Source organism: Nymphaea colorata, chromosome 4 (genome assembly GCF_008831285.2).
Source record: "Nymphaea colorata isolate Beijing-Zhang1983 chromosome 4, ASM883128v2, whole genome shotgun sequence".
NCBI lineage: Eukaryota > Viridiplantae > Streptophyta > Magnoliopsida > Nymphaeales > Nymphaeaceae > Nymphaea > Nymphaea colorata.
The window spans coordinates 1,358,627-1,381,952 of NC_045141.1; the positions used below are offsets into that span (position 1 = coordinate 1,358,627).

At 38.1% G+C, this 23,326-nt stretch overlaps 1 protein-coding gene across 2 annotated transcripts in view; it reads left to right on the forward strand.

Moving 5' to 3' along the window:
• The window catches only part of LOC116252416 (COP9 signalosome complex subunit 5-like), a 60,525-nt gene extending 48,773 nt beyond the window's left edge, over nucleotides 1-11,752 (forward strand). For both annotated transcript variants that reach the window (XM_031626661.2, XM_031626660.2), the window contains exons 6-7: nucleotides 11,115-11,192; nucleotides 11,287-11,752. In XM_031626661.2, the coding sequence (XP_031482521.1) occupies nucleotides 11,115-11,192; nucleotides 11,287-11,385 (177 nt within the window). In that variant the 3' untranslated portion in view covers nucleotides 11,386-11,752. The remainder of the gene's footprint in view (nucleotides 1-11,114; nucleotides 11,193-11,286) is intronic.
• Nucleotides 11,753-23,326: the final 11,574 nt, after the last annotated feature.

Here is a 23,326-nt window from a genome sequence, read left to right on the forward strand (position 1 = left end):
CTCTTTTTCAACCAACAATGCAATACGCCCATTGACAAAAAATGCGCCAAGTTCTCACTAAACAATTCTAAATCTTCTCAACCACATCAAATCTCTACTATGTTTCTAAATAGCTTTGAAAATCAACACACCATGCTAAAGAGATAGATATACACGTGGATTCTCGTCCTTCTCAAAATAATCCTCAACTTTCCCCAAAATAGCAACGTTCGTTAGCATGCATTCTAAATCATCAAATCTTACGTCTAGCATGCTCAATCATTAATTATACGTACGCTAAAATAAAATATTAAAAAATTTAGGTTTGATTAGGCCTTGCTCACCCCAATCTTAGAGTCCAAACTGTCGTAGTGTTCCCGATAGCCACCTCAAGAGTTCGAGCGATCCCCGAGCGGCAAAAAATCATGCAATGCTGCCACCACTAACGCCTTCTATACGCTGTTATGAAGAGAAAGATGCGCCCCCAAGCTGCAATTCCAATCCAATAGCTACTAACTAGTGAGAAAAAGTGAAAATGAGCTCAAGAGGAGAAGTTTGGTTGAGGGATTGGTTCGGTTGGGGGAGGCAGGGGGCAACAAGAGAGAGGGAGGTTGAAAGTGAGGGAGAACACGAGAGGGGTGAGTGGGAGGAGGCTGGCGGTAAAGAGGGGGTGCGAGCAGTGAGATGGGAGAGTAGAGAGGGGAAAGGGCGTGCGAGTGAGAGGGTGTTGACAGAGAAGGGAGACTGGTGAAGAGAGTTTGGACAGAGGGGAGAGACAAGCAGAGAGGGGAAATCGAGCTAGGGAAATGGGGGAGATGGAGAGGAGGAGACAGAAGGGACAGGGAGAGAGCTCGAGTAGAGAGGGAGAAAGTGCGCGGAAAAAAAAGGAGGGTGCTGATGGAGAGGGAGAGGATTGTGCAGGAGGTTGGAGGAGAAGAAAGAAGATAGAAAGGAGAGGAAGAGGCAGAGAGAGGTCGGGAGGGCTTACCAGAGCTCTGCCGCCGCCGCCGTCGTCCTTCCTCCGTCGGCCCAAACGTCGCCGCTGGACAGACCTCTGCCTCCTATGTTTCTTCTGTGATGCGGTTGTAGCAGAGGAGGAGACGAAGAAGAAGGCGAGGGAGAAGAAGGAATCACGAGGGAGAAGAGGGCGACGTCGGGACCCTGTTCGTGCGTGGAGCTCGGGTCCGGGCCTGGACCCGCTCCAGCTCGACCCAAAAACATAAAGCGTTACACCTTGGCTCTCTACGTTACTTCTTGGGGATAGAAGTAGCAAGAAGTAAAGAAAGTTTAGTTCTTTCCCAAAGAAAATATGTTCTTGATTTGCTACAAGAGACATGTATGACTGAAACTAAACCGGTATTTATTCCTATGAATTCTCGTATTCACTTATATGATGATAAATCTAAACTTGTGGATAGCAAATTATATCGGTCACTGATTGGAAAACTACTATATGTAACCATTACTTGGCCTGATATATGTTTTGCTGTGGAAAAACTGAGCCAGTTTATGGACAAGCCAAGAAAAGAACATTGGGATGCAACCATGCTACTATTGAAATTTCTAAAAAGTTCTCCTAGAAAAGGTCTATTATTTAGAAGAAGTTCATTACTCCAGATAGATTCTTATTTTGATGCAGATTATGCAGGCTCTATTGATGACAGAAAGTCCACTACGGGATTTTGTATTTTTGTTGGAGGTAACTTAGTTTATTGGCGAAGTAAAAACAAGCTGTTGTGGCTCGGTCCAATGCAGAGTCAGAAGACTGAGCCATGGTTCAAACTGCCACTGAAATCAACTGGGTGAGATCCATGCTAGAAGGTTTTGGAATTCAAGAACTGCCTATAAAAGTGCATTGTGACAATAAAGCGGCTACTTATAGAGCCAATCATCCTGTCTTCCACGAACAGACCAAACATATTGAGGTGGATTGTCACTATATTAGAGACTTAATTCAAGCAGGGATTATTTTTTCTGAATATGTTGCTTCAGAAGATCAAGTTGTAGATATATTTACCAAAGCTTTTCCTATATCAGATTTCATGAAGTGTTGTAACAAGCTGAGCATGATAGACATCTGTGGTCCACTTGAGGGGGAGTGTTGAGAAAATGTATCGGTTTGAGGCTTTCTGTATCTTGGAACTTTATTATTAGGTAGTTCTTTGAATTTTTAAATACTTATTGGGCTTTTTATGTGAGGGGTTAAACATAACCCTAATTAGTTCCTTTTTATTCAATTAGAAGTGAAGGAGGCGTAACATGTAACGAGCTCCCTTCTCTCTCTCGTGACTTCTCTCTCATTCTCTCCTCTCTACCTTCTCTCAACTATCTCTTTCTTCTTTGTCTTCATTCTTACTGATTTGACGTTAAAGTTCAACATATGGCATGATGTCTTGGGGTACACCCTTAACATGGAGCACCGATGGATAAGAAAGACTTCGTACCCTGTCTTAGTGCTTTCGTTAGTGGTAGGAGAGGTTAAAGGGGGAGAGTGGGCTTTTTTGGATAGGACAAATATATGAGGGGCCAATGAGCAAAGCGCTCGCTGCGAGTGCTTTAGGATAGAAAGACAAAGTTAGAATAGGCTTAGGACTTTTTTGTGGGTGCACGGTCGATTGATTATCCGCTCACCTAAGGAAGAAAGGTTGGGTGGCCCGAATCTGAAGATTGATTCAAGCAATCGACCTTTTCATCCCTTTCGTGCTCGGTTCCCCACCAACAACCTATCCCCCATCTATTCGTTTGAAGTCGAGTGCGAAAAGATGACTGAGACTGATTGATGACTTCACTTTTTCCCGTTGATGGTGAAAAGAAGACAGGACCCCATCAGGGAGAGATATCGAAGAACCTTAGCCACCCGTAGGAGTATATCAATGAAGAGTAGCCAATAAAGAATTACATCCTTTCCATTCGGAGTGAACTCAAACAAAGCAGGGAGAGGCAAAGTGAAGCGCTTTGCTTATCTATTCATTCCGTTTGAGCCTTGTCATTATAGCAAAAAGATGGTCGTGGGGTGGAAGAAAAAAACCACATGTCCCATGCTGGGCTAGTTGCAGGTTGTTCAATCTTCTTCCCATTAACATAGGCAATTCGCCTCTGACCAGCAATTCCCATAGTGATGGCAGTTGACCACTGCAAATAATTATCCTGGTGAGTCGAATAGTAGTAACCTGAATGGGAAATTAGTTCTAAGGTTCCCGATCTCTAACTGATCTGCATAGACATGAGTTTTTTTTTAATCTTCCATCTAGTCCAGCAGTAAACCAATCGAGAGGTTACGCTTCACTGGTGGCCGACGCTACTAAGGACGAAGTAGCAACTACTGCTTTGGTGCAATGAGAAGACAACCTGCTATGAAGGCTATGAAGAAAAAAACAAAAAGAGAAACATGCAACTAGGGCAAGCCACGACGGCAGCTCAGGAGGGTGACGGTGCAGGATGGCGGTATCGGTAGAGGTCCTGCAGCTGCTGTTTGTTTGAACTGTGGTAAGTCAATGAAGGCAAGGAGGGCGATGCTAACTCTAGAGTTTCACAGCAGAGGAGGGCGACGCTAGCACCAGAGGTTCATGACGGTGAGTCGATGAACTGCAGTGAGTTGATGGCAGTAGCAGAGGAGGGCAACACTAGCACTAGAGCTTCACAACAGAGGAAGGCGTCGAAACTTCACGGTAGATGAGAGGAAGGCAGTAGCAGAGGAGGGCGACGCTAGCATAGGAAGGTGCCAGAACTTCAAGGCAGAGGAGAGGAACGCGACAGAGTTTCATGCCGGGATCAGCAAAGAAAGGGAAAGAAGAGGCATTGGGCGACTGGCAAGAAAGGCAGCGGTAGAAAGGAGCGTCGATGACGACGGCGACGACGTGCAACAGAAACAGGCGATGGACAATGGAAACAGGCAGTTGTAGGAAGGACGGCTACGGCAGCAGTGACAACGACTACAATGGTGGCGACTACGACGGGTGACGACAAGAATCTCGTTCGACAAGAGCTTGTACACCAAGCTCTGATACCGTATTGAATAGTAAAATACACAAAGAACACAATAATGTGGAAAACCCTCGACACAAGGAAAAAACCACGATGTTGGAGATGATTCCAGCACTCGCTAGATGTCGGTCACTCTCTCAGTCTTAATTTTCATTAACAACAAAATTAGGGTTACATAGTTTACTTAGATAGCACACCACATGGATTGTGGGTCGGATCGAGTCCAGGCCTGGACCCAGTCTACATAACACGTCAACAATATTTAATAAAAATAATGAAGAAAGTAACAAATATAAGTTTTGACAAGTAGTAGTGAAATGGATAAGCTCATCTAAGTAACATTGTAATAGTTTTTAGATTTTGGTGCAACTAATGTGGCACTAATATCATTGTTTTTTCCTATATGTTGGACCATAATGCCACAATTGCGGCATTATAATATACCATTGTGCAATATCATTATAACTTGATGTAGAACTGAATTCATGAATTATAAGTTACATGTCAAAAGGAATATATGTGCTAATGTGCATGTGCCACTTAGCGTAAGTTAATGGGCACATGTGGTAGTTGCCACCAAACTGTTAGAAGCTGTCTCATAGGTCCAGGTATGAGTACCGATATGGGTACAACTATGTAACACGGGTACGCCCCCAAAGGGGGGGGCGTACCCGTCCGGTACCGGTACGACACCGGTACCGGTAAGGGCCTGGGTACGGCCCCGATACGCGTTGACCGTATCGGGTACGGTCAACATACCGGGGACCGTATCCGTCCAAAATTGGACCCAGTCAACATTGACCGGGTCCAATTTTGTCCATTTTTTTTAAACGTTTAACTGATTTTAACGTTAAAAAATATTTTGACGTTAAAAGAAAAAGGTAAAACGAAACCAAAACCTTCGACTCCTTACCTCTCGTCTCTCTTCGGCAACATTTACCTCTCCGGCAACGAAGCAGCGGCGACGGCAGCTGCGAAGATAGGAGGTGACTGAAGTTTTTTACATTTTTTGTTTTCATTTTAATCGGCCCCTGCCTTCGCCGCTGGCAACGACCGGCGACGGGTTTTGTGTGTTGTTCGCCTGAAAGTGAAAACCCATCACCCCTCCCTCTGGCTCGCCCTTTCTCTACGGTTTCAAATCTCTCTCTTTGTGTTTCAAATCTGTGAATACGAACCAAGATGTTGAATCGTAGGCCTCGACGTCCCTAAATCTTTGATGACCAACCACCAATCCGAGAGGGTTTCAAATCCCTTTCAAATATAATAGATGCCTCCTTTTCATTCTTCAATCTTCACTGTCTTAGAATATGAGGCCTTTTCATTCTTCACTGTCGTAGAATATTGTTGAATGTGGATTGCATTTGCCGGCAGGGTATTGTAGAATGTCGATTCTGCATTGCATTTGCCGGCAGGGCATCGAATGAGTGCTGCACTCATGCCGATGTTTGTTTTTTACCATGATTTATGTGTTTTGGACCATGATTTATGTGTTTTCAACCATGATTTATGTGTTTTTGACCATGATTTATGTTTGTGTGTTATTCTGTTTGCTTTTTTTTGATATATATGTGTGTACCCCCGTACCCAAGTTTTTTGAAAATGGTCTGTACCCGTACCCGTACCCATGTGACATAGGGGTACAGCTACATATTCAAAAAAAATTGGGTATAGGGGCAGGGCTATATATATATAACAAAAAAATAAGATGTTAAACAAACAAAACAATACATTCATGATTTAAAATTTAAAGATTCGGAAGAAAAACTAATGTACAAAGTATGAATGTAACAAACATACTAAAAATTCAAATTATATTAGCTTTTGCTGCTCCTCCTCAATATGAGGTTCAAGATAAGAAGGAATAGTAGATTTCTTAAGGTTCATATTAAGAACATGCAAATCATGTTCGCCTTCAAGATCCACACCAATGTTCTTTGGATTAACATCCCAATACTTGGATGATCCTGAATTGCAAGTTGCAACACAAACACAATATGGTATAATATCTAACTTTAAGAAACCGATCAATAGATTTATACATATAAAAAACAATACCTATAATCATCTGAAGTGCATGAAATTGTGTAAGTGTAGGTTGGAATGGACATAAACTAAATATTCTACTTGCTTACTAGTGAGTTCATTTCTCTTGATGTTATGACTTTGGTAATAACTGCTCTAGTTTTTTTCACAACATGATGAGGTTGTAGGTTGTGATAATAACTTCAATGCAAGCCGTTGGAGATTTGGTGTCGTTGCTTCAAAACATAACCCTGTTAATAGGATCTTCTTCTTCTCTTGCCACTGCAGCTGCCAATGAATCATTTCTTTCACTAAGAAGCTCACAAACTGATTATTTATTATCTTCAAAATATGATGATCACTAAAAAGTATTCCCAAACATATCCTATTATTTGATATTTCTGTATTTTGATTAGGAGGAACACGGCCAATACCTCATACCAACAATGTTTGTTAATAATATTTGTGATTTAAGGAGTGTGTCATAAAATTTTATGCATGTAATCGAAAAACTCAGAATCATCAAGTGCAACATTCTTCTTCTCGTGTTGAAAAACTATGCTTTGAATTTTCTCAATTATGTTATCCTTCATATCATAAACTTTATGAAGCACAAGCCATTCTTTATCACCTTCTCTCAGCATTTGCTAAATTGGTTTTGTAAACTGAAGAAAAGATATAACCTTACCCACTACACATTATCTAAAATGCATTTTTTAATTTCTTGGGCCTTCACATTGTTATCACTTCGATAAAATTCTCAATCTGTATCAGTCACCATCAGCATTAATGCATGTTTCACATGCTTAATTTTTCTCATCATTACGATAGTGGATACAAAGCAAGTCTCAACAACCTTCAACAATTTCAAATTGTAATGCATGTTGAATATAGCAAGAACATTTTGATGGTTTACAGTGAAATTTCTACTGTTTTGAACATCATGTTCACAATTTAACAACATTTACATCTTCTTTTGATGGGTTACTGTTAACATATCGTGTATAGGGAACCGGGTCTGGATATAGACCCGGTCCCATGGGCACGGGTACCGAGAGTGGCTCGGTACCCTAGGCGGGTCTCCCTCTTATTTAATCCCACTTATGGTGTAATTGTTGATGGCGTGGAATAACATTTTCTCTCTCCTAGGGTTGCGGTTGTGCCCCTAGGTTAGAGCTTCTCCGTGGTTTTTCACCTCTCTTTGAGGTTTTCCACGTATATTGTGTGTTTCTTCTCTTTCTCTCTATCTTGGTTTGTGTTTCTACAGATCAAATACTTCTTAAGTGTTAGATTTATACTATGTGCTACACAAGGAGTCTAGAGCATGCGATTATACTTGGGATCACTTGCCATATTCATCGCTACACAATTGCAGACTGGAGCATTATTAGTAATAATTTGAACACTATCTTCACTCACTTCTTTCTTCTGTAAACAACCCCTTTAAATACTCAACGTTTTATATTGACCCAATGCATCAATACACTTCAGAAAAATTGTCCCACTAAGCAAATAAGCCATAACATTTATTAGTGGCTGCTTTGTATATCAGTCCACCCATCAGAAACTATTTAGACTTCATATTGTGTCTATGAAAATTTATTTTTCTCTAATAATTTTTGCATATTTATTTTCCCTTTTGTGAGGATTACTATTCTCAACTTCTCTGAACTTGAAGGTACAAAACCAGCTAAATTGCTATTAGCCAAACCTATAGCAACAACTTTTCAATAAAGATTTCCAGCTACATTGAAAGGAAATGAATTTGCAAAAAGAAAAAAAAAACCTTCTATCAATCTCTTCTCTTCCCATAGTCTTGATTGCTTATGCTATTGTTTCAGTAGGTCCTATTCTCAAGCTTATCTTTTTTCTTTGAAGCATCTGCACCTTCTTGAATAGCATGAAAAGGAACAGATGTTTCACTTGATTATACTGAAGTTTTTTTGGCTCAGTTATCTCATGTTCTTTTTTCAATTCCTTCATCGTTTCTTTGTTGATATCTAGCCTTTGATGTGCAATAAATGTGCTTGAACACGCGTATAGGAGTCAACTGTCTACTACAAAAATTGCAAGTAAAATTCATATTGCCACCGCCACCACTAGCTTTTCCTACTTTAGTCACTTACCTCCAAAGTGGCTGAGATGAATGTGCTTCAGTTGCACTTGCGCCTGTGGTTTTTACATTACCAGTAAAACTTACTATATGACCACTTTCACTTGCTTGTTTTTCCTTTATCAGCCATTATAATCTGTATTTGAAAAACTATAAATGAAATTGCTGTATAGCACAAACAAGTAAGACAACAAAGAACAATTTGGGGAAAAAAAAATAAAGAGCATAGAAATCTGACATAAATGAAGATTTAAGATAATTTAGAAAACACATGGCACGGTTGCAATCCTCATTTTAAAATAACCAAAGTACCTAACGTATTAATTAAGAAACGTATTAATACACTAACAATGTACAATGATAACAGAACAATATACCATTAGTTTCAAAATCACAAATATAAGAACACTATACCATGAAGTTGAACATGATCCTTTGTCATGGTATGCTATATGCACACAAATTTAAAATAAAAACAACACAATGTATCAATATGACTTCTAAATAAATAAAAATCAAGATAAAGAAAAGAATCAGAGCACTAGCTATATACAAACAACACAGTATGCATATGAATTAAGAAAAAACTAATATACAGCATGGTATCATACGAAAATAAGAAGAAAATACTATTAACAAGTCAACAATAGTAAAAAGAAAAATCAATGACGAAGGCATACAAGAATGGCGGGAAGCCATACCAGTTGCCGGATAGTAGGAGAAATCATTGGACGGTAGGGCTTGTTGGAAAGTTGAAAAAAATTCAATACCCAAAGTGGTTGGAGGAAAACGATGCCCAAATCCACCACAACAGCCAACGATGCCCTAAAGAAAACAAGGAACCAAACAGATGCTGGAGATACTGCCACCAGAAAAAATCACTGGAAATAGAGTTCAGCCTCCACAGCAGCAGGCAGATGCACAAATGAACACAAAGCCTTTGACTCTATCGAAGGCTTTGTGTTTTCATCAAGTATATATGTAGAAATAAAACGCAAGCCCTAAATTTTAGACAAAAAAGGACTCGGTCAATTTTGATTGACTCCTTTTTTGGACGAATACTGTCACAGGTATGTTGACCGTACTTGGTATGCATTGACTCATACTTGTATCTAGGGTTGTACCAGTACCCATACCGGTGTCGTATCCAACCGATACGGATATGGTGCCTGAACAAACATAACTCGTGTGACTGCAGTTAGAAGTCATTTTAACTTTGAGGCAGTACCAGAGATCTTTATGTAAAGAAGATAAAACGGAGAGATTATCAGTGTCACAGTCCAAAGATGAGGTTTAGCCTAATTGATTCCCTTTATATAACAACTTATAAACATTAATAATAACCTAATGAATCACACAATATTACATAGCACTGTCATTACACACTTAAAACATATATGAAAGCAAATACCGTCTGGTATGCCTAAAGCTGGACCTGATCCAAATAATATCTGATCCAAACTGTTTCAACTCTCCCTCAAGTTGCACTTATTTTTGTTCTTCATTAATCTTTTAGTGAGCAAACCTGCAGCCTTATTTTCTATAGGAGCAAAAACATGCTCAATCGCCATGCTCTCAAGTTTCTATCTAGCAAAAGGTTTATCTATTTCGATATGCTTGGTCCTGCCATGATGCATAGGATTTAAGGCTATCTTAATAACACTCCAATTTTCATAAATAAATGTGGAGTTGTAAACTAATTACCCCAGCTCTTTTGAATGATGCTTAGCCCATATGACTTTTACAATGACAACAACCATAGATTTGTACTTTGCTTGAGTACTGGGTCTTTCTGAGACGGTCTATATGTAGCAGCCACCTGGGTTTGAATGGGGGAAGTGTGGAAAAGTGTGCAGGCTAAAGAAAGCTATGTATGGTCCAAAACAGAGCTCGTGTGTTTGGTTTCATAAGTTGTTTGAGGTCATGTCTGGATTTGGCCTTCGAATATCTTCTTCAAACCATTCATTGTTCATAAAGAAGAGCTGCAATGTGTACGTAGATGATATCAGTTTGATAGAGGACAATCAACAAGGTATCTCAAATACTAGATCTTATCTGCAAAAACTCTTTTTGACCAACGACCTTAGACCTCTTAGATATTGTTTAGGGATTGAATTTGCCAAAAGCAAAGAATGTGTGGTTCTCTCACAAAAAAATTCATGTACTGTATTTACTTCAGGAGACTGACATGCTGGGTATTAAACCAGCTATCATTCCTTTGGGTCCAAGAGTGCATCTTCATGATGATCAGTCTGATCTAGTGGACAAGAAGTCGTATAGATTGTTGATTGGGAAGGTCCTCAATGTGATTGTGACCAAACCAGATATATCTCTTGGCGTTAGTAAATTTAGTCTATGGACAGATTGAGGAAAGTGCATTGAGATGCAGTTATGATGATTCTCAAATATCTTAAGTCTTCTTTTGGCGAAGGTATTAGAAAAATGTAGCATCTTTAGGTGTAGATACTTGTACCGATGCAGACTATGCATGGTTGATTGAGGATAGAAAGTCTGGAACTGGTTTTTGTGTATTGGTTGGAGGGAATTTAGTCTCATGGGGGAGTAAGAAGCAAGCTATGGTTGCTAGATCAAGTCCATGCTTATAGGTTTAGGCTTTCATGTTGATATTCCCATGAAGATGAGGTGTGAAAAATAAGGCTGCTATACATATTGCCCATAATCCAGTCTTCCAAGAGAGCCCAGTACATTGAAGTAGACTGTCAGTACACTTTTGACATGATACAGACAAAAATCATATCTATAGTTCACGTATCTTCAGAAGATCAAATGGCAGATGTCAACTGGTTTTGCCTGGATTATTTCCCCCTCATTTTCACCGACATTGCCATCAACATGGGTTGAAATAAGCATTTTTCCTTTTTCCTTCATATTAGCATCTTTCATTGCTTTTAAAGCCTTTCATGTTTGGTTTAGTCTCCTCTGGGGATGGTATGTTTTACTATTTTTGGAGCTAGCTCATCTGCTTAGATGGTTTCTCTAAATTTCTGTTACTCAGGAAGAATCTCAACTTGCAAAGATCAGTCGTGACAGCTCAAAAATAACTGTAGAGCAAGTCCATGGCCTAATGTCACAGGTAGCTGATTACCCATGCTGTCACATTGGTTTTAATTTTTATGGCTGCAGGATATTTATTTGCTTCCTTTTTTTTACTTTTTCCTACTTTAAAGGTTATCAAGGACATTCTTTTCAATTCAGTTCGTCAGTCCACAAGGGCTGTGCCGATTCCTAATGAGCTGTTGGGTCCGGAGCCTATGGTTGAGAGCTGAACATCTTGCACAACTCATTGCAATGGTTCTCTTCACCGGTTGTTTGATGATTATCTGAGATTCAGCTAACGTCAGGAACTTAACATGAACTTAGCAGCTTCTCAATGTAAATTCTTTCATCTTAGTAGTCAGAAAATTTTTTATGATTGCGACCTTTACGCCTTCCCAGTACAATTGTCCAGTTCTATGATTTTCTGGGGGATGGCTCTTGTTTTCCATGTGATGCATGCAAAATGAATCCTTCACTCACCTGACGTCATTTTGTCTGATGAACAAAAAGTGGATTCGGATTCCATTGGCATATATTTAGTTGTTTACATATTGTAAGTAGCGATGCTTCAGAGAACCCTTCCTTCTAACTTTGAAACCAGTGTGTTCATGTTCAATATGTTGGGTATTCTACAGTTACTCTGAAAGAGTTTGGATGTAGGTTAATCTACTCAGCGTTTTTGAAAAAAAAAAAAAAAAAAAAAAAAGCCGTGGGGAGAGGTGTGTGGTGGGGTGTTGGATGGAAAAACGTGAGAGAGAAAGATTGACCAACCGTGGTGCATACTTAGTCCTGCCAATCACTACCATCGCCTCGTCCAACAAGAAAACCCAGTACCTTTTGCACTTTGAGGTGGTGGAAAATAGTCATGGGACTCTTTAAGTGTCCATAGTTACGAATTCTTGGAGGCCAATAAGAACAAGAATTTTATACTATAGGGCTATCCCAAAGCAGCAACCCTATGCTGTTGGAGGGGACATATTAGGGTGTACTGCTATGGATTTTGTTACATACCAGGGACAGCTATAATGTCTTGACTGAGAAGCTGGTGAGCTATAGCCAGTCAAGAAGCATCTACGACTTAGGCAAGGAATGGTACCATTCTTTATGAGCTTGGGTATCGGTGGGAATTGATTTTGGGCTTCTACGACAGAAGCATGCTTCTGATTGTGTTACCGCTCCGATCCAAGGGCAGGACGTTATGCTTGGTGTGCGGTGGATTCGATGACTCAGCTTCAAAGCTGTTGGTGCATGACCCATGGATACCTTGTCCTCCTAGCTTCTCCCTCGATCCATGCCCACACTGCTCAGGTAGGCTCTTATCGCTGCGCCACTTAACCACCTCGTGTCCTCCCTTTGATTTGTTGCACATCTTGATCTTTTGGTGCCTCACTTGCAAAACCGTCTTATTAGCCTTGTTTCCCCACATTGGACCCGATCTGGCCCATGTGATCTTGTGTTCTGAAGGCATGCTGGCTGTCCCCGCTTGGGCTATATAGCATTGTTTCCCCTCCTTGGACCTATTCAGAGACGAGGGTTCTTGTTCGTTTTGTGGTTTTTTCTGGGAAAAAGTGTCGTTTTTATTGCCATTGCCTAATCTGATTCAATTCTCTATGGCATGGGTGCCATCAAATTGCCTGAACTGGATTCAGGAAACTTGGGAAGAATTCTCGATAGAGTTTCACGTGGTTACCAGAGAATGAATGGCATTTGTGCGGGGACGTTGCACTTCATTTGACATGTGTTGCACGTGGTTATGAGAGAATAAATGAATATGGGGGGAAATACAAATCCATAGGAGTTCAAGGGCTGCCCATGAGGTGAGGTCCAAACAAAGAATGACGTGGGAGGGTAGGAACTGGCAATTCTTAATCGTGTCAACTTTTTATGCATATCCAAAACAAGCTTCCCATGTCTTCATGTTTGATCTGCAAGCACAAATATTTTAGGCCTTTATTTTGGTTAGTAGGCAACCAGGCTGTTAAGTCGCGTGGCATTGTTAAGATGTGTTGGTTCTGTATCCAAATCTGATCCACATTTACAAGCAGTTTGATTTTGTATATTATGGATACCATTATAATATATTTTATATAACAAGGGCATGTAGACCCATGTGGTATTTTTATCAGTCCATGCCCTCTTAATATGTGGGCTACGAGACTTGGCTCATCTACGTCTCTTAACCTCTTCTTGTTGGATTACATTGTGGGGATACATCAGATTTGATAAATCTAAATCTAATTCGTGAGTTCTTTTAAAAGGTATGCCCAGTTATGTCTTTCAATTAAATTTCCAAGTCAAATTTTCAAAAGTTTTGTCTTTCAACTTTTCCTCTCTTCCGTATCTTTTTCTTCTTTTGAATCTCCTGCATATATGTGGTAGATCACTATAGTTCGTTGTTGAGCGTTCTATTTCATCCCCTTGTTGAACTTCATCCACAGCCGTAGTCGTCCCATACCCGTGATTAGTTTTTCAAAACCTTAACGGTCCTTGTCTTCCCTTTCAAGAACCTAATGAAATCATCAATCCAACCAAACCAAACGGACTCCGGGTTTATAGAATGAGGAAGATGATTTAATACAGCGTAGGGCGGTCATTTGCTCATTACATAACATTGCCTTCAGACTTGTTATCTGACATAATATTAAGTGAAATACATATTGCCTTCATACTTACAAAGCAAATGGGGTCGAAGTGTGCATTGCCTAAAGTAAATTTTATTTTAGGCTAGTGAAAGTCAACCATGTTCCGAAGTTAAAAGAGGAGGGAAGATGGTCTCTAAGCGGTCAATCCAATGAATCCTAGATCTAATATGCATGCATGCAAATTAGGTCCTGACATAATTGAGATCCAGTTTCTAAGGTTTTGGGAATGTGGACTTGAAGCGATTCACGATCTGAAGCCCAAATTATCATGACAAAAATCTAAGTTCAAGATTTGATTTAGAAACAATCCAACTATGTGCTTTATGATCCAATTCAGTAATCTAAATTTGAAGGTTCTACATGGATGTTTTGGATCTTGGGTAAACTAAGATTGAGACCGAAGTTCAATTCTAAAATCCAAACTTGACTAATATCTTGATCCAAATAATATAGATGTCTAAAATCCAAAATTCAAATTAGGATCTGATCTTATAAAGTTTGAAATCATGATCCAAATTCCAAGATCTGAGATTCAAAATGCTAGATATAATATCCAACAAATTGAAATCCAATTCTATGTAAGATCCATATTCATCAAAATTTAGGCCCAAATTACCAACGTCAGGTCCCAATGGAAATTCAATTAAATAATATGGGTCCAAGATCTGATCAAGTTCAAATTTAAAGATCTAAAATCCAATTCACGAGATATAGATCCATTCTTAGTTGACATGGCTCATTGCATCGAAGGGGTTAACTTAAATAAAGATAGCTAGGATTATAGTTTCTACTTAGTTCCAACGTAGGTTAGGATTAGGTCAGTTGTAGTGGTCCCAATGTTAAGCCTTGACTAAGGCATTGAATAAACCCAATATACTTGCAGGCAGGTTAAATATATTTTAGAAGTCAAACATGTTTGAATCTAGGGTTTTGAAAAACAGGTTTGAGAACAAGCTCAAGTTTGAAATTGTCAAAAACAAGACTATGTTTTTTAAAACGTGTATCTTCATGAAAGTTAGTTTAGACTAAGTTCATGCAAGGACTATTGTCTTATGCATATAGCTGACAATCTAACCTAATGCTCACATGGACCTAATTATGAGTACATTATTTGAAATTAAATGCATTATGCAAAGTGGAAACAAACTATTTGAATGTACACTGAACACTACAAAATATACCAAAGCGGTTAATCATAATATGCATGGATCTTGAAAATTAAATCCATGAAGTGAACAAACTAGATCAAGAATTCACGTGTAGGTACTATTGGTCATGATAATGTGATAAGCTAGCTCGAGTCCTTTAGTGAATCCAAATGCAAGTTTGAAAACCAAATGTTGCATTATAATGTTAAATATCAAACACAATATTCATACTAACTAGAATATGAATTGATACATCAAATTATGATTTGACCCTAAACACTAGAGAAATCAAGATTAGATGCTGAACTCAGATTTGACCTAGGTAGCAAACTGCAACATGAAATCTATCCAAGTTTGAAAAATAGGTCAAATATACTCAATGGCTGACTTTGACACATTCAAAAAGTAGGTTCATCAAGTTATTTTAACACAAAATTTGGTAGGAAGACTCTCTATAAATGGCCCAACCACCACCAATTGGTAGATTTGAAAAAAACGTTTTGAATATGAAAGATAAAGGACTAGAAACCTATGACAAAACTTAGAATTGCAGAAAACAAAATCTCTAAAACATATTGAGCAGCTACATTTGGTCTAATGAAAACCCTATAAAATCAACTTAGATTGATATGAGAATTGGTCAATAGACTCTCTACATAACAAAGAATCAATAGGTCTTTACATTTCTTGACATTGCAAAGTTAGATCAGAAGTAAGAATGACACAAAACTACAAAAACAGAATTGACTTAATGACTCTATGACCACATTAGGAGTAGTGAAAAGAGTATCCAATCAAGTGATGTCATTTCAAAAATTGGTGTGGATCAAAAGGTTATAGTTTGATGAAGTTAGAGTTGGAATTTAAAACAAAAAAATTGCAGAAAACAAGTCAAATAATAAATTTCACGAAAAGAATTGACCGGATTAAAGACATCCTTTTGAGATGAAAATATGGGGATAAAATTGGTATGACAGATAACTAACCATAGCAGAAGGTTTTGGAAAGGATTAAATAGAGAGGAAGAAACAACATCATGAAGTTTATAAGACAACACAATTATGTAGAAAAGTTTGTAGAAAAATAATTTTGAATAAATCACTTAATTGGTAGGTCAAATCAACTTGAAACTGACTAAAATTTGGTGTTGTGATACTAGACCTGTAGATCTAACTTCTGACTTTCACATAAAGCAAATCAGAGTTCCCAAACAAAAGTTACGTAGTTCATAAGACAAAGTTTAGAATCCCATTGATGCATTTTGGAAGTTGCAGAAACTCACTTTGGGAAAACAACCAACTATAGGACCAAAATGACTCGGAATTTGATGAAATTGGGAAAACAAATTACACATATAGGAGAAACATGTGTTTTTTTATAGATCATTAAAATTTCTAGTTAGAGAGTCAGATATAGCTTTCTGAAATCAGACAAATTTTGGAATTTTTACAATTTCAAATTTTGAATGAGCTCAAAAAGTTACGTCTCTGAAGCTAGAAAATGCACAAAGATCCTAAACGTAATGACCTAAAAGCATACAAACGATTAATTTAAACATGCCTAAGGAAACCATGAAAGAAAATGATATAAATCACACACATATACAGGGTAAAAGAAATAAAAGAAAACAATGAATGAATAACTACTTGTGAAGCCTTTATAGAGTGCTTCAATGCAATACAAACATGATTAGCACAAAGCAGAAGTGCTAGACGATGAGGGACAGAAGAGAAAGAGAAAAATGAGAGGGATGAGACACAGGAGAAAAGAGAGAGAGAGAGAGAGAAAGAGACTTGTCTTTTCCTTTCATTTTCATTCTCCTTTTTGTTCTTCCTCCTCTTCTTCTTTCTTCCACAAATTGGATGTAGGCTCCCTAGGTGGCTGTTTAAGCTGACGTAGACTCCAAGGGAGATCTTAATGAGATAAATAATAAAAGAGAGGATTCTCCAGGTGCAGGGGCACAGATTCTAAGGGGAGTAGGGAGAGTCTTCAGATGGGACATCCCTTCTAGGGTCATCTCTATTTATAATAGAAGCCACGCTCTCCAAATGTGTTCAATCATGGCATATTTCTACCATGTGCCCTACTGGGTGGTGCAACCTCCTTAACTCTTCTATACAGATTAAGGACGTGTGTCCTTTAAGAATTTTAAAAAGATAGAATCATGACATGTGTTATTCATATGAAATGATAGATGGTTGACATAGGTCATCCATAAAAAATGTTAGATGGCGTGTGAACAACTGATTAATTTAGATTTAAACTTTAGATTCATATAAAAATATGCATTACAATACGAATTTTGGAGACATCTAAAAAAGAATTTAGATCTAGAATTTGGGTCAAAAGTCTAGATTGAGATATGGATCGAGAGATTTAGATCTACATATCTGAAATTAAAATTAATATATGAATCAAAGTACATGATAGATCTAAGTTTTGATATTGTGATATGAATCAAGGATCTAAGTTTTGGACATCCAACCTAGGCTAAAATGGGCCTTGTGGGCTTAGACTTAGTGTTCAAGAGGTGGACCTGGGCATGATCTAGGTCTAGACTCAGCTGCATGCAAGTCAGGTTGGCCTCAAGTCAAACTAGGTACAATTTTTGTAATACATGTTCAATTAAGTACGCTCAAACCATGTGTGAGTTTTACTGGGCATAGGTCTCATGCATGAAAACCCTAAGCTAAGTAACTCCAAACTTAGGTTATAAAAAAATAATGCATGTATAACCCTTGGCACAAAATTGTGTTTTATCAATTTGGGAAAAACGTTTGACCCCACCAAGACATAGACTTGGTTCAGTTTAGGGGCATGCAAAGTATGATTGAAAATTCATCCATTTGTACTTGAAAAATCACATTTTTCAAAATATAACAAGCTGAAATTGAAAATGTATACGAAAATGTGGATAAAATGAGAAATGGTGATTTTGCGATTGACTATGAGAACTGAATATTCCTCGAGTTACACAAAATCCATCTATGTACTTGGATTGAAAATCGACATTTCAGGTCTTTCAAGCTTGACAACTAGAAATGGAGTTACTGCTGACACTAAGGTGGGTCTGATTAGGAATGTAGGTGTTCTATTGATGAAAAATGGTAGAAATAAGGGGAAAAGGGTAATTTTTGGATCGTTTCTGGAAAAGTGTAAGCTGGTGAACTTGTTTTAAGGCTTGCTTGTTATGCATAATTAAGGAAAAGTAAAGAAAAATGAGGATGGTCAGAGATAAAATTATCATTTTTCTAGGTGCTAACAACCCTGATGATCTGAGTCATAGGGCCAAATACATACGGTGCATGATTTGATCTGATTTAGTTCATAGCCCTTACATTTGAAATCCACTTGAAATAATCAGTTCAAAGTCCCCTTTATGAGGTGTAAAATGGTCATTTTTGCCTCTAAAAATTTTGGGTGTCTACAGTCTTTTTCACCAAGCTCTATCTCCCGTGTATCATCTGGCAGCATGCACCTCCCTGAAAGGTCCACCCAATCGCTCGTTGAATTTGAGAGCCATCGCCAAATTGCATAATCGATCATTTCCCTGTTTCATTACCATGGGTGCACATGAAGCCCTCCTTCATCGTTACAAGCCATATTAGCCTTGCACGTTATCTACCATGTGGCATCAATCCCTCCTAGTCACCGGCTGACAGTCTTTCTCAGTGTAAAGCATTACCACTAATCACTACCGTTATCCGTTGGTCTCTATTTAAACATGGGCATCCGGCCAGGCCGGCTGACAGTCTTGACCCGATAAGAGACGGGTGCGGGTTGGCCGGACGCTTGAAACCTGTGCTCGAGCCCAAACCGGCCTCGGCCAGGCCTGGCCCAACCTGATTAAAATAAAAAAAAAATATTTTTTTAAATATAAAATAAAATTTTTGGATATAAAATATATTTTTAATAATAAAATATATATTATTATTGAATAAAAACAATAAAAAATTTTAAAAAATTCCTAATCGAACCAACTTGAGCGGACTTTTTGGGCCTGGACCTGATCGGGCTGGGTACCAAGTACCCGGTAACCTGGGCCCGTTGCCCAAGCTTATCCCTATTCACTCACTCTTCACTATTGTCCTCATAATCCATCATTACCAACTCCGATTAAAATTGCTTGCAATCGGTAGTGTTTATCTTTTAAAGAGCTTGGAAATCACTTCCATCAGGTAGCAAAAAGCACACATGTTCGTTTTCTCAGTCAGCATCGTAAACACTTCAAAATTTTCACGTCACTTAGATGACCATTTTACCCCTGTCCCTTAGTTTTATTACTGTTTTGAATCATGTTCTAGCTGGTCCGTGACCTCAGGATGGAGTCAAATCACCTACGTTGTCCAAGTAGGCTGACCACCAGCCTAAGAAAACCCTAACACCTTACGCCGACCCTAGGTTATATTTACATTGTTTAACTAAAATCGTAGAAGACCCTACAGATGAGATTGTTAGGCAAAATTAAAGCGAGGTCTCATTTTCACAGTCAAAAGCAAGTAAGTCGACATGGCCCTTGACTTTAAAACCTAGTCAAAACCTTTTCTTTACCTTAGAAGAAGTCCAGGATCCTTCCTTCTGGCTTAGTGAAGCTTTGTGTGGCTTATTTTGGCTTAAAATAGCCCAAAGCTTGGCAGGCTACACTTCAACCAAAAATGTCAATTCTTTAGGAAAACTGACAATTTATTTAGGAAAACTAACTTTTGAAGCACTTCAAGAGCTCATTTTCGATGCCATGTGAACTAAACTGAGATTTAGATATAGTGCCCAAACTTGCCTAAAATAGCTCCAATGAACCCATTTGGTCCGGTCTGTCAAGGCCTACCTAATTTAAACTTGGTAGGACCCATATAATTCAATTCGATAGAGCCTACACGAAATAGTCCCCACAAGGCCTTAAAACCTTGACTGTTTGAACCTGCCAAATATGGATTCGGAGGGGTCCACAAACTTTAATTCTTAAAAACATGGTTAACTTATCCTCATCGGGGTTTATAATCCTTGCGTTTTGAAAAGCTGTCCATCATATCTTTATAGTAAACCTAGATCGTGAATTTGCTGATAGTTGCCCACGTAGCTTAGTTTTTAAATACTTGTCTGACTTAGAGTACTGCAACCAGGTGAAGCCATTTCAATCAAAGCCAAGCTTAGCTTAGCCCATCGGACCCAATATACAATCTGATCCAATTAAATTCAAACCAAAGTCATTTTGACCTATTTGAAATAAATCAACCTAGACCCAGCCCATATCTCACCATGACTCGAACCTGGTCCAATTTCTAACTCAAAGGGCTCGAGCCCACTAAGCCCAATTTCCCAAACCAGTCTTAGTTTGACTAAGCTTAGACAACTGAACACAATTCTACTCAAACTAGTTTTAGCTTGACTAGGCTCACTCATACTAAACCTAGTCACCCCAAACCAAACCCAACATGACTTGACTCCTCCTGGCTCAATCAACTGGACATAGGCTAAACCCATTCAATCAACTGAGGCAAGTAGGAGACACCCCTTCCATTTGAAAACAAAAATCCAAATCTAGATTCACAATCTAGTTCCATAATTCAATGTCGAATCTCAATCCATGATCCATCCTAGATTAAAATCTTCATTTCAGATCATTATCTAGATCTCTAATCCAGTATCAGAGATCCAATTTTTCTAAAAAAATATAGATTTCAGATTAGATCCATATCTATTTCAATGTAAGAAGATCCAAACTCACCAGTCATGCCACAGGGCACAAGATTAATATCAACCCTTAAATTGGCTTTTATCTATCTTTTTCCAAGAAACTAAATTTTGTCTTCATCTCACAAGGAGGAAGGAGGTTGACCCCACCTCCCCTTTCCCTTAACTATCTCTCTCTCCACCCATTATAAATAGAAAGGAGGAGAGTTTGAGGGGAGGGGAAGTTTGGGGACATGCCATACCTCTCACCACCCCCCAAGGTTATATATATATATATATATATATATATATAGAGAGAGAGAGAGAGAGAGAGAGAGAGAGGTTACCACCCCCTAAAAGGATCACCTTAGATGTCTAAACAAGGAGAAACAAGAAGGAAGAAGAGTTAGAAGAGAAAGAAGTAGAAGAAGAAAAGGAAGAAAGAAAAAGAAGATGACGAAAAGGAGCTAATCAACGAGTTAGGTCATCCATCTCTCTCTCTCTCTCTCTCTCTCTCTTTCTCTCTCAAGCCATCCTTCTATTCTCTTTACATGCTAGCCACGTGTACTTTTGGAGTTCTCTATAGATACTTTGTTTCATTTGTTTTGCTTACTACTATGTTATTGTTATAATGCCATTTTCTATGGCCATTGATGAATAATTCATCCTTGTAGATGAAGTCTTCTTTTAAAAACCTACAGAATTTTCATGTTTTGTCATGGATTATAGTTGAAGTAGAGAGGTTGAGGTCACGTATATGAATGTAAGTTCTCCTTTAGGATACTCGGTTCATGTCATTATATATTTTATAGCCTATTTTTTCATGAGTGATACATCTTCATGGTTCGGCCACCAAGAGGAATATAGATGTACTTTCACTCTAATCCGATATACATTTTTTTATGAATAACATATTTTCAATGGGTTTCATGAATCTACAAGCTATGTCAATGAATGATTAACTTGATGAATCTTCATGCATCATGTTCATAACTAATTATATTATCATTCTTTAGTTTCGAGTCCTTAATATACATCCATGAGCTATTTCTGTCATTTTCATGTGTGTCAGTATCATCCATATTGCACATCATGATTTGCAGACATTTGTCATGGTCTTTCATGATTCTCAAAGTGATCCACGCTTTAGAGACATGCATTTTTAAGTTTAAGCAAAGCTCAATAGGTGAATTGCATTGGTGAATCATAAAATCCTTTGGTTTCCCAAATGTGTCTAGTTAGTTTCCACCAAATTCCATTAAAATCTAAGTTGTTTTGGCTAATTGTTCGTATGATTTTCTAGAACATATTTTCTGCGACTTTTTAAGTTGTAGAAAATTGCTCCTAAAAGATCTACAAACTTTGGAGCTCAATAAGTTAAGTTACATAACTTTGATTGATAAAAGAATTCTTTGTACATCATTTTCAGCTCAATCTGGGTTGATTTGATAGGTTGTTGAATAAAAAAAGTTGAAAAAACAATTCTTTCACAAACTTGTGCATTCCTACCAAAAGAGAATTCTTGTCAAGTTTGTCATGTTACAACTTCTTATGAGAACATATTTTTCTAACATTTTAAATTAAGACAGGTCTTGTTGTACTGAAATTCTATGCCAAATATTTCAAGTCAAAAGGGGTCCATCTACATAATCACATTTTATCTTAAAAGTAGGCTGGTTGAACTCAGTTCTCTTATTACTACAATGATCATATTTCTGTTATACTCTTGGTATAACATAACTTGTCGCCCTGAACATGTTTTGCAAATCTATCAAATGAGTTTGATTCTCTGTTGTGTATAGAGTTTTCCTTCCAAATTTCAAACCAAACCAAAGTCGATCATTTTACCAATATGTTATGTTCTCTTTTGCAGAATCTCACATTTTCCATCTTATGTTTCTTATTGCCCATTGTCCAAATTCTGAATTGATTTTGCAAGCCAACACCTAGCCTAATAGCTACCCATGCATGGAACGCCCACCCTAAATTTCAGTCAAAACTTGTGTCATTTAATATGTCTTCCATCATTCTGAAATTCTTGTCGAACCAAGTTTTCGGTTTGGCAGTTTCGCAAAATCATTGTTTTGCTTTCTCAATTCAATATTTAATCTTTGTTTCACACTGGAAATGTGTTAGTCCCATGCATGGTCAATTTTCATGTAGCATCTAGGATGCTATCATCAAGTTTCGTGGTCTGTTTGGTCCTTTTTGTTTTAATCGTAGGTTGTGTTTCTCATGTAATGCACATTATATTGTATTTTCGTAACAAGTAGCTAGGACAATGCATGTTTTTCCTTTTCATTAGTGTTTCATCAAACTCTTTGCATGATAGCACTAGGTTAGGCATTTCCAATGCAGATAGATATGATTCATAATGTTTCATATCAGTCCATGCCATTTGGTAGTTTGCCCAGCCTCATCCTTCAATGTGTTATGTTTTGTTTTGTCTTCATAACAAGTTTTGGAAATTGAATTTTGTTCATGCTAGTTAATATCATAGGTATATTCTAAGATTCAATAGCACTTGTCTAGATTCTCTCCATGTGTGATAAGTTTACATTCATTCTCTTACTTGAAAACTATGATTTTATCATGTTATTTTATGTTTTCTTGTGTAATGTTATGTTTCATCACGATAGTTCACTTTTTGAGGATTCAATGAAAGAAATGAATTGCACATGTCAAGATGATTTTTGGTGGCATTACCATGT